The sequence below is a fragment of the Lineus longissimus genome, chromosome 8 (genome assembly GCF_910592395.1).
Source record: "Lineus longissimus chromosome 8, tnLinLong1.2, whole genome shotgun sequence".
Classification (NCBI taxonomy): domain Eukaryota; kingdom Metazoa; phylum Nemertea; class Pilidiophora; order Heteronemertea; family Lineidae; genus Lineus; species Lineus longissimus.
Genome location: NC_088315.1, coordinates 17,138,688 through 17,149,778, shown reverse-complemented (window position 1 = coordinate 17,149,778; position 11,091 = coordinate 17,138,688). Strand labels below are relative to the sequence as shown.

General features: G+C 42.8%; 2 protein-coding genes across 2 annotated transcripts; both read right to left on the bottom strand.

Moving 5' to 3' along the window:
• Positions 1–3,191: 3,191 nt before the first annotated feature.
• LOC135492457 (uncharacterized) lies at positions 3,192–5,362 on the bottom strand. The gene is made up of 3 exons (XM_064778957.1): positions 5,154–5,362; positions 3,622–3,866; positions 3,192–3,288 (listed from the first exon to the last, which is right to left on the bottom strand). Exons 1-3 carry the CDS (start codon positions 5,250–5,252, stop codon positions 3,192–3,194), a joined length of 441 nt encoding a protein of 146 aa, XP_064635027.1. The 5' UTR covers positions 5,253–5,362.
• On the bottom strand, positions 5,354–10,302 carry LOC135492456 (polycystin-2-like). The gene is made up of 5 exons (XM_064778956.1): positions 10,223–10,302; positions 9,446–9,566; positions 8,350–8,570; positions 7,668–7,851; positions 5,354–7,363 (listed from the first exon to the last, which is right to left on the bottom strand). The coding sequence occupies exons 2-5, from the start codon at positions 9,564–9,566 to the stop codon at positions 6,051–6,053; spliced, it is 1,839 nt and encodes a 612-aa protein (XP_064635026.1). The 5' UTR covers positions 10,223–10,302; the 3' UTR covers positions 5,354–6,050.
• Between the last annotated feature and the right edge of the window lie 789 nt (positions 10,303–11,091).

Here is an 11,091-nt window from a genome sequence, read left to right as displayed (position 1 = left end):
ACATTTATTCCAGAAGCCACCTTTAGTTCTAGCAGTTTCAATATCTTGACATCGAAAAGTATTTCAAAGTGAAACCAACAATTTCAGACCCCCACACGCAGTTTACACCACACACTGACACTGTGCCTACCCTCTAAATACAGTTGACCATAATTGAGCAACTGCGCAGACGGAAGCACACCTTGGTAGTGTATTTTGCAATGTAATGTCCGTAAGCGGAGCTATTCTGATAATAACTGTCTAGAGGGTGGATCGGCGATGCCAGCACTGTTTATGCGACAGTGATAGCCCCGTGCATGCCATATTTTCAAATCAACCAATCACCACGCGCATTCTGATTTGTGACGTCAAACGTCACATGGTAGTATTTGAACGTGTACTTGTCATGTGATTTTTGGCTTGACGAATGAAAACCGCCCATTTCGGGGGGGGGCAGTTTGTCACTAATCTGGGAGACGCCCATTTTAGATATTTTTCAGCATTTGTTTACCGACTTGACGGCACTGATAAAAGAATCAGGTAAGTGTAATTAAGTGTAGTAGGCTAGTCATTTGTTCCAAGTTTGTAACGTTAAAGGACCAATGGCATTATTAAGGGCATTATTAGCAATGGGTCGGCTGCCCAGTCACCATCCATTATGGAGAAGTGGTTCCTATCCTTGATAACACATAAATGGCAAAAATGACGAAAATGACAGAATCACATGTATTACGCTTTTCCGATTTCAATCCCAACTGGATCCGAGTAAAGCCTCCTGCACATTCGGAAATAATGGTGGCCAATTCAAGCAGGGGCAGAATGACGTCTTCAATAACTAGAGTTCGATATTGCGAAAGGAGGACGGACGCAGTTTGGCATGTTTGGAAGAAAACAAACTCTATCGAGGTGAAGGGCTTTCCCTGTCGCCGTTTGGATTATCGTCTGCTCAACGACTGTAAGCGCATTTACCTTATTTCATTGAATTGTAATATCATAAATACGTATATTGATAAAGCATTTTCTCCCAGCCTTCTCATACCTATTATGAAGGCAAAGGTACTGCCGAAAGCTTATTAATTGTATCGGGCCTCCGGACCAAAAATGGCAAGTCATGAAAAAAGTGTCACCCTCTCTATTTTCCTGTTTCATATCAATCAGCACTGATGCGTATAAATCTTTTTTATCATCTTTGACATTCAAGTATAAAACGTGGAGCCGAATACATTAGGTCTTCACGGTTTGGCACTGTCCTTTCACTTTTCGAACGCAAACACTGGGTTGGAATGCCGCCCATAGACATCGACCCGTTGACGCAAATCTCCTTTACGATATTCTTTCGTGTCCGATGCCCAGACCAAACAGCGTATATTTTCGATTGTTTACATAAGTGTTCCTTTTTTTCGATCTGGCTGAGACAAACTCAGATAGGAGTGAAATGGAATCGAAATTGCGGAGTAATTTATAATCCGCATGTAAGAGTGAGAGCTAGCCCTGTAACAAAACACGTCACTATCATCGATTTCGGAAGTCAACACTGGATATTTTTAGCAGTAACAGCAGATCGTCAGAGAAATATTTTCCGTATTTTTGTCAACGGGAAAGTACAAGATGCGAGCGCTAGTCATGATGCGTATGCGGGACATCCATTTCCAATAACATTGGGAAGCAACTCTGCAGGAAACGACGGGTATTTCGTAGGGTTGATGTCAATGTTGCAAGTGTTTTCTTATACGCTGAGTCCTCGTCATATCGAGAGCATGTACCGGGCAAGCAATGGTAAGAGCATCCACAGGAGACCGTTTAGCTTGTACGTTTATTTCCACCTGTTAGTTTAGGCTTTCGACCTCCATGAGAGCTGTTTCCTGAGGGTCGATCGCGATGTTATCAATATTTGCCCTGATAACCCTTTGCTTAGACAGCAGAACAATAGGAATTTAGGTCAAGATGCCAGCGGACTTTGTTTAATGACAATAGACAAGTATTGGGCAAAGCCTGAATACATTCAATAACTTCTTTTAACTCAAAACGACAGCAGTAGCTTCTAAAAGTAAATGTGCCTCAAATTCAATAGGACATTACGCAATATCACGATTCTGCGATCATTCTAACTTTTCTTATTTTCTTTCTTCCCGGCCTAGCTCAAGCAGCCTTAAACATTATTTTCGCTAAACGCAGACTACGAGATACATTGACCGAGTTGGTGACAATCAAACTTGCGCGTTCACGACTTGAATGCGGACACATTAGCCGAGAAAGTGAGCGGGAAAACTCGAAGACGTGCGAGGAATTTACTTTCAGAGGATCAAGCTGTCATATGAAATATGACATAAAGGAAGAATGTGATAATAACAAGCCTTTCAAGATCAAAACGTTCAGCAGTCGATATGTCATTATACCCTAAACGCCGTGTGTGGAGGCCCGAGACAAGGTCGATTCTCCGGTGCTGGTGGTCGGTCGCTTTGTCACTCCTCCCGCCAACGCCGAACTCATGAAGACCGTTTCTTTGCCAGATGCATAGAAATGCATTTTGCGGAAGGCATTATCTGTCATTCAACTGAGCTCAAGTTCGTTAGCCACTGGCATCTCAAATATTTGCTTGCATATTACTCTCAGCATAATGTTCTTTCTACCTCATGCTCCTAGCAAAGTAGACTCGCAATTGTTCTGGTAAAAAAAGTTTCTTTTCAGATTGTTTTCGTCGCGATTTTGGGAGTGCTTTCATGTTGTTTTCATTGTCTAGGTTGGCATTGCGCAGCCACACGACACGGGTGTGGTCGATACGTCCCTGCATATAAATAGTTCCATGAGCTTTCTAAGATTGTGTTACATTATTCCAATTAAACACAAAACGTAATTAGCAGAACATGTTTGTTTGTTGTCGCTGTCATTTTAAGCGATTGAACGGGACGATACAAACGCCTCTGTTAGAGTCTTAGTGTTTACATTCTTTACAGCACAAGTGCTATGTGCTGAGGAGTAGATTTGGCAAAACAATCTGAGCAGGGTGGCGCAAGGTAAATACAATATCACATAGCACCTGGCAATTGCGTCTCCTTTCCCGCAGACACTCTTGATGCCTGCAGAGATTAGGTACCATCTCATTAGCGCGGAAAGATTTCAAAGGGGCCTTAAAAAGTGCATATGGTACCTAGTTCAAATTGTCGTCAAATAATTTGAACAGTAAAGTTGTCGACACAATATTCAGCTGCTCTTTAACAGGCAAAGCCTTGACGAGTGTGATTCAGGCCATTTTGAACGCGTTTCTTTTCATTTTCATTTTCCATTTCCACGTGTACTTGGTCATTGTCTCTGAAAGGGTAAATATTAGCTAACTTATTCTATATATCAGCCAAGTGTAGTGAAGTTTGAAATGTCCTAGGATAGAATATCCGATCAAAAAAGGATTCGATTATGAGCTTTTGAAAGTCGTGAAAGCTTTAGAACCATATTCCATAATCCGTCAGGATTCAATCGAGAACTAGCTGCATGTAAATTCACACTAGACAGATGATTTTCGCTGTGCCTTTATTCGAGCCCCGAGCCTTGCCGATCCTCAGTAACGTCAGAGGTCACCAGGATATCGGGCACTCCAAAGAAGACGATTCTAATCGGAAGCTGGAATTTTCGTGACTATGTTCATACCTGTTTTCAGCCCTCCACTCCCAGCGCTCCCTGAAGCTGAGTCTTTCGGACTGCTTTGCCAATGCCGCATAGATCCTCTCCTGGATGTCTGCAAGTGTCTGTTTCGTCTCCCCGATGGTATCCTTAGACGCTTGCAGTTTCTCGCCTGTGTGATCCGAGACCCTCCTAACATTTTTTACCTCGTTTTTCAAGACTTCTATCTCTTTATCGTATTTTGTGAAGGCGTCATATAACGTTGTGTTCATCTGAGGAGAAATACGTTACTGGGAGGTCAACACTGTGGCGATTCAACGAATTTTTTTCGTACGCCATTCTGCTCGTGCATGACTTATTGCGTTGACTAATTTTGCAGTGGCTCAGGAAATTAGAAGGGGTAGTGACAGCTTATCATGTAATCACCCGCCACCCTTCCTTATAGATCCGTGTCTTGATCAACTGCGAATGCGACACTTAAAGGGATAACTTGGGCATAATATATGTTGGTTTCTTGCACATAAATTGCTTCCAGCAGTACCGTGACTTCTCCAAAAAAGGGTTGGAGAATCCATTGAACAGTTATAAACAATTCACTAGGGAACAGGGTATAACCATGGGCTGAAACCCGCGAGTCATGTCCAAATCTGACTTGCAACAGTTGCAAAATTCATAATAAGAGATCAGCATTAGTTTGATCCTATAAGTGGCGACGCATGGTGTCAAGCAGGGGCATTATCCTCCTTGCTAGGTAAATCCACGTCCAAGTTGCCCCTTTAATGCGTAACACCTGAACTTCTAAGTTCATTTTTGCTATTGATTCGTAGCGAAACTAAACAAGAAATTTAACAACATGCATGGACAAGGCAAGGAGCAAGAGCCAGCCGTTAGCTTAGATACCAACGTAAATATAAGCCAAATACGTGTGCGCAGCCAGTCAAGATAGCTAAGATTGCTCCAAGACAAGTTTCTGCACAGGCAAAAGTCTACGTGCATGGATCATTGATGGGCTCATGGATGGGTCTATGATAATTGTCTCTAACCATGTTTTACAACGGTATCCCATCATAGATTCTATACTGATCGCCCGTGGACTATCCGCTGATGGCAGTTACATCATTGGCCCACTGACGTAGGGTCCCATAAAATGAACGTATGCAGCGAATACAAACTCATTTGGGTAACCATTTTCTAAATTCTGGAAAATATGAAAAGTTCACTTTCTTTGATGGCCCGTCAAAAACATTATATCGATTCCATCCATGGATCAATGATGGACCCATCGTAGATACGACCGTGGGTTCCATCCATGGATCTATGATGGGGATTTTCCATCATCTATCCTTGGATCGGCCCATGGATGCAACGTTGATAATTAACACACGTTATAGATCCATGCATGGACACTTTTGCCTGTGTATTTGACAGGAATAGCCATCCTGAAACATTTATGAATTTTAACAAATATTTGAGCACTGGCTTATTTAGTACGAACAAATATAATTTGTAAACGAAGAGCCGAAGCAGCCGAAGAAAATTATGCAAACTCCATTACATACCATGTTGGCCATTTTATGTAGCTGTTCTTTCCTCCGCCGCAAAGATTCATCCGAGGCAGTCTTGTCAGCAGCACCTGTGATAACGAAACAATTTGTCATGTTGAACAGTTCAGGAGATCATTTCGCTATAAACGCAATAAACCCAGGGGGAAAGCATCAGCAATGTTATTTCTGTGATGATCTAACACCTCACCTTGATTGACACAAATTGTGATGTAGTTATGCGGGGAAATACACTCATGCCCCGACCCAACCCATCCTGACGTCTCACAACCTTGAAAGGGTAAAGTCGTGGTACAGTTATAGCCCCGGTGCAATTGTAGCCTCTACAGTGAAGAAAGCAGCTGGCAGTACACGCTATTGCACACAGGGGCTATAACTGTACAGGTGTGCAAGGGATAGTAGTCCTAGGGCTGATAGTCCGTGTAACAATAGCCCGCATTGCTAAATGTTTTGGTTAGGGTTAGCGGTACAATGGATCATGCTGCTTAATTGATCAAATACAATGCTACCGGACTATGACTCCAGGGGGACTATATCCGCTGTCACACCGGGGTTATTATAAATTTTACCACCTTATATAATATTGTATATGGTGTGAAGTAAAATCATCGTAATTTCATGATAATTTTATCCATCAATTCAAGTCAGAGATGGAGATATTGTGTAAGGACACCTATTTTCAAATAATTTTGTATTATCCAACATATCTAACAGACCATTAGAAACGATGTCGGGAATGATGTTCATCTGGATTGATGATTTGGTAAAATGTCACAATCGCAGAAAATAGAGTTATTGTCATTTTTCATTTCACTGCAGTACAGGTCCAGCGCAGAAAAGCTACACGAATAAAATGGATATTTCTACTGCGCCATTTTGTGCTATACCACACGCTCAAGGCGCCAAATGCGCCTCATCTCTTTCGCAAGATAAATCATCAAATTCCCATATCCACCAACTAGAGCGTACGAGCATACTGATACCATTTTTATTGCTTTCACAAGACCATGACGATTCCTCTTTCTTCAAAAAGGCATCACGCAACATGTAGATCCGCTTCCAAAAGTGTTCATTCAGCTCGTAGTCGAACCCCTCCAAGGTTTTCAACTCTCGTATTGCTGTGTACATCTCCAAGTAGATCGTCACAATCAGGTTGAAAAGAACGATGTAGCATACAACCATGAATGACACGAATAAAACACGTTTGACGGTCGTCTCTTCCCCCATTGCCTCTGGGAATTTTATAATTCCTATGGTCAGGCGAACGAGAGTCCAGAGCGAGCGCGGTAATGTCCGGAAACTTGCGGCAGTGGTGTGGACAAGAACGACATAGGCGCTCGCCCCGAAAGCCATCCACATAAAGAACAAGAAAATGAAGGCGGAAAGTATGGTGTGAGCGGATCTTTTCATGATATTTTTGAGCAGTGCGAAGAAATAGTTCAGTGTGAGTGGCTTGAGGACTTGCATGATGCAGATGAATGAGATGATGGCTAAGGATGATGTGTATGCTTCATCAATCTGTAGCATCTTGTCGAAGGAGACGTATTCTCCCACGTTGTTCTTGACGTCTTCAATCGCTCCGATGACGAAGGCAACCCGTATGACGTACAGGATTGCTGATGAAAAGGACGTCAGTATGTTCAAGACCTGAACGTACGACCACGCGTCTTGCACGTATTGCCTTCCGAAGGCTCTCACCAGGTTAACCTCCACATACACTAAATAGAAGAGGACCAGCACCCATAATATCTGCAGGATGAGGAGAACCAGGTCCCAATTGTCCAGGTACGGGTATGGCCTGAAACTTTCAACAGTCTTTGAGCTATATATGCCACCAATGACGGGCATCTCAAACGATATCCTCAAACATGAAAACAAGTTGACATTGGCGTTGTAGATCGTCGCTTCGAGAAACACTGCCCTGGTTAGCCGGTCCAGCCAGTTCGTTTCGTTTAACTGGTCCAGGATGAGTTGGGCAGTTTTTGAACTGTCGCCGAATTCTGCTACGTATCCCCCGCCGTTGTAGGTTGAGAATGTTCCGGGGAATGTGATGTCGTTTTTGTGAGCAGGGGTGTGGAGGAATGGTGACTTTGCGACCGGGCGTTGGATTGGGTGTCTCCAGTATGTTAGGAAGTCACCCTCTTCTGCTTCGCCCTGGTCATACTCGTAGACACACTTCCTGATGATGTTCTCCCATACACAAAAGACTAAAAGGCAAAGACAATAAAACTTATGTCTGTCTTTCTTTAAGACTTGAAATACATGTTGCTGTTTTTAGTCACGACTTGCATTCATATCCCAGTTATTACTTCCAACGTATTACATTGGTAAACGATATCTTGAGAATAGAAGGATAGGCTGTCTACTTTTTTGAAGACAACACCAAATTCATTTGTACATAGGTTTAAACTTTGGTGGTTTTTTTTGCTTCAATGCTAAGATGTTCAGTTATACATCAGAAAATACGTAAATTTGTATCGACCCTCGTGCATATTAACTGCTGGTACCTACCCTCCTTAACCCTTTTCTGCCTCAGTCTTGCAGGGCCATCTATGGTATTCATAAACAAACGATCATGCGCGTCCATCGCCTTGCCATTGTAATATGTATCCGTATACAACATGGGTATTGCTGCAGTCTTCAGCCAGTTATAAACATACCCAAAGTCTGCATGGCCATTGACGAAAGCTTCGCCCTAGACAACAAAATAGATGAAGAAAGAATAACAAGAAACAAGAATAGGTTTTATGCTTCAGGTCTGCCCACCACGCGAATTATGTCAAGTTATAGTTCTATACACCAAATAGATCGTAAAAAAGTCCTGCTTGAAGATGAAAGCTATTTCTAGGCACGTCTTGAATAGAAAGCAAAACTTTAATTATCGAAACAACATGTTCTTCACATGGCTTAATACTAAAGCAATTATTAAAATCGAACCACAAATACAGGAGTGATAAGCAAGCAGCCACATGTGAACGACACGCGGCGAGATAATTGTTACCCAGTTTCTTAACGCGACCTCTAACGGAGGTTTTCGTAGGGTATTCTGTTTGACAGCAATAACAAGAATAACAGGGAGTAAGAAATGGAATGACGTGATGAAAAAAAAAGATCAAAGACTGGTTCAGCCTAGCTAGTGAGAGCGGGTGTTCATGACACAAAGTAACTTCACGTAAGCATTTTTCTCACCTACCCGTGGTCCAAATGCATTCTTGAACGCCTTGTTTTGGTGGTAAAAATTACTCCCTCTGTTGCTGCTACAGATAATCATCAGGAGAACCAAGTACAGAAACTGGACCCCTGTCTGGCGGGCTATTGTAAACAACTTCTTATCTTTCGCCTGTCGTACTTTCCGCTCTGCGTCGGTCTCGTGGCAGTTGTCAAGTTTTTCTGGCAGGTTTGGCACGGGTGGAACTAAAATGAGAGTGACAGAAAGTATACATACATTTGGAAGTAACTCTTGGGCAAGCCCGGCCTACCAAACAACGACTTGTTAAAAGAGCCGAACTAATTCATAAAAACAAATGTACTAAGCTTTCGAGGGGAGCACATTATCATCACAGATGTATACGCTGTTGCTCCTGGATGCATAGCGCCGGACCTTAGCAATGTGCCCAATGTATTTATTACTCTTGTATTTGCACTCGTGACAATCGCAACCAAACTGACGTTGTGTAGGTACACTCAAAAAAGACATGTTCCCGTGTTTCCGTGTAAAGGCCACAGAAGCTACGTATACACATTCTGGCTTGCTGTCCAGCGAGTGGCTCTCCAAACAGTACAGAAAATGATGCTGTGATTTCCCCAGCTTTATATATTTACTTCAAAAACCTTCATTGTCAATCGAATGGGACATCAAACCGAGGTTTCTCGTACTTGGTGTCCTCACCAACAAAACACTCCACCAAGTGAAAAAGATGAGTTGCTTGCCGTTTGAGATGGGGTCATCTTGAGGCAAGGTTTCCATTTTTCATTTTGAAGATAGCAAAAACTTCAACGTTTTGGCTGCCACTAATTATAATAGCGTCCCAAATGGTCTTTTGCGAGAACTAAAATTTTTTTGCCCGTGGAAGTGCTCTCGGAATAAAAAGCATACCATATCGCGCGATTTGAATGAACTAGCATCCCGCTGCAAGTTGTGACGTCCGTTGTTGGTCTATTTAGCCCTGGAAGGGCTAAAGGCATCCTATACACTTGATCGAACTGGCCAAAACGTAATCAGCTGATCGTTCTGAGGCTTCCGAAAGAGAGAAATGAGGGAGTTGTTCTTCTGTTAGGTTGATACTTACTCTCTACGTTACTTTCGCCATCGGCGACATCCGTCAGTAAGAATTCGTCCTCAACAGACTTATCGTCGGCTTCGGAAGGCAACCGTAGAATACAAGTCATAACGAGGGTGAAACAGAGCATCTAGATTGAATAAGACAACAAAGGGATGTTACATAATATAAGAGGTTCAGGACACAAGAACGAAAACAAGCTTGGAAAGATCTTGTACCCGTGATATATAAGGGGCATGGCTCGGAAAATGTGTTTACTTATCTTGTGAGCAAATTCATTGAACATTTCTCATTCTTAGCGTTGAATGTGTGACGATCTACAGATTTCTCTGGTCTCAACATATTGGCTCTAGATCTGGCATGACGTCTTTTCCACCACCTCCATTGGCGATGTCTAGATTGCCCTAAGCATAATTTGTAGTCACAGGTTTTTGACTTTGTCCAACTTTGCTTTTGTGTTTGCTGAGTTTCCCCAACAGGCGGATGCATACTTCATAGCAAGTCCTATCGATCTGATATTCAGCTATCATATTTCATCAGATTTCCAACCCATGCACCCCATAAGCTGTCAAACACTATATTAGGAGGTGAACAACCTCAGAAGTGTCAGAAAAGCCCGATTAAGTTCAACCAAAAGAAAAGGTTGCTGCCTTTTACAATTGCTTATGTTACTTTATACATGCAACTGACAACTACTGGCAGTAAAATGAGCCTGCTCACGTTTTCACACCAACGGGAAATCGATACGTCTTTTGCAGCAAAAGGCACGAACCACAGCATATTTACCTTGGCAATACTTTCCAGTAAAACAATGTTCTGGGTCACTGAGACGAACAATGATGAAAGCCACTTTATAGACTTCTCACCTCCCCATTCCAGACTGTGAAAAATGCGAAGAAAGCCCCACCGAGAATGCACGCAATGACCAGCAGGTAACCTATAATGTTACACCACCACGGCAGAAGGTTGGCATGGGTTTGACAACTTGATGCTTTCTTATAACTTCAACCAGCACTGTATTCCGTTTGTATGGTGTTCTTGATAATATCTGAACCAATGCCAAGGTCGGCGGAAATATTATCAAACTGGACATAAAGCCGATGAACACACTCCGGAAGGTAATCCGCAGTGGACCTATATGAAGTGCGGAACTACTTCCGGTCGGGCCAGTCTCAAACCACATCGCGTTCGTCAGCATGATGAGAGAAAGTGCTGCAGCGCAGCAACACAGACGCTGGACTCGCGTAACGCGGCTCTTGTACGGACGGTGAAATATAGAGAACCATAAGTTCGAGTCGAACATAAATCGTTTGGAGTGGTGACTGAGGAGCTGTGAGACGCCGCTGATGTTGCCAGCATGTGTTACCCGGAGGAGACGGTTCGTGCGATGGTCGCCTTTGGACTTAGTCAGCCAGTGGTTACATAAGAAGTCGTTGCTGAAATTGAAATTGAGCTTACTTCAGCAATACTGACAATTCTCAGCATACTAGTATATGGGTAAGTGGTGGTTCAGAGTTGAAGGGTTTTCCCTCGCTAATTCGTGCAAAATGATAGATGAAATTGATTGGGTGATTTCGAAAGAATCTTCACCGAGGATAGCAAAGACATCATTTTCCTACCTTGTCCCCAGGAACAGATCTTCTATGACGATATGT

Coding starts and splice junctions, on each gene's coding strand:
- LOC135492457 (XM_064778957.1), bottom strand. CDS start 5,252: ATGACAAATTGTTTCGTTATCACAGGTGCTGCTGACAAGACTGCCTCG. Junction 3,867..5,153: donor TACATAAAATGGCCAACATG/GTATGTAATGGA, acceptor ATTTCTCCTCAG/ATGAACACAACGTTATATGA. Junction 3,289..3,621: donor GAGTGGAGGGCTGAAAACAG/GTATGAACATAG, acceptor TTACCCTTTCAG/AGACAATGACCAAGTACACG.
- LOC135492456 (XM_064778956.1), bottom strand. CDS start 9,566: ATGCTCTGTTTCACCCTCGTTATGACTTGTATTCTACGGTTGCCTTCC. Junction 8,571..9,445: donor TGGCGAAAGTAACGTAGAGA/GTAAGTATCAAC, acceptor CTCTCATTTTAG/TTCCACCCGTGCCAAACCTG. Junction 7,364..7,667: donor GCAGAAAAGGGTTAAGGAGG/GTAGGTACCAGC, acceptor TTTGCCTTTTAG/TCTTTTGTGTATGGGAGAAC.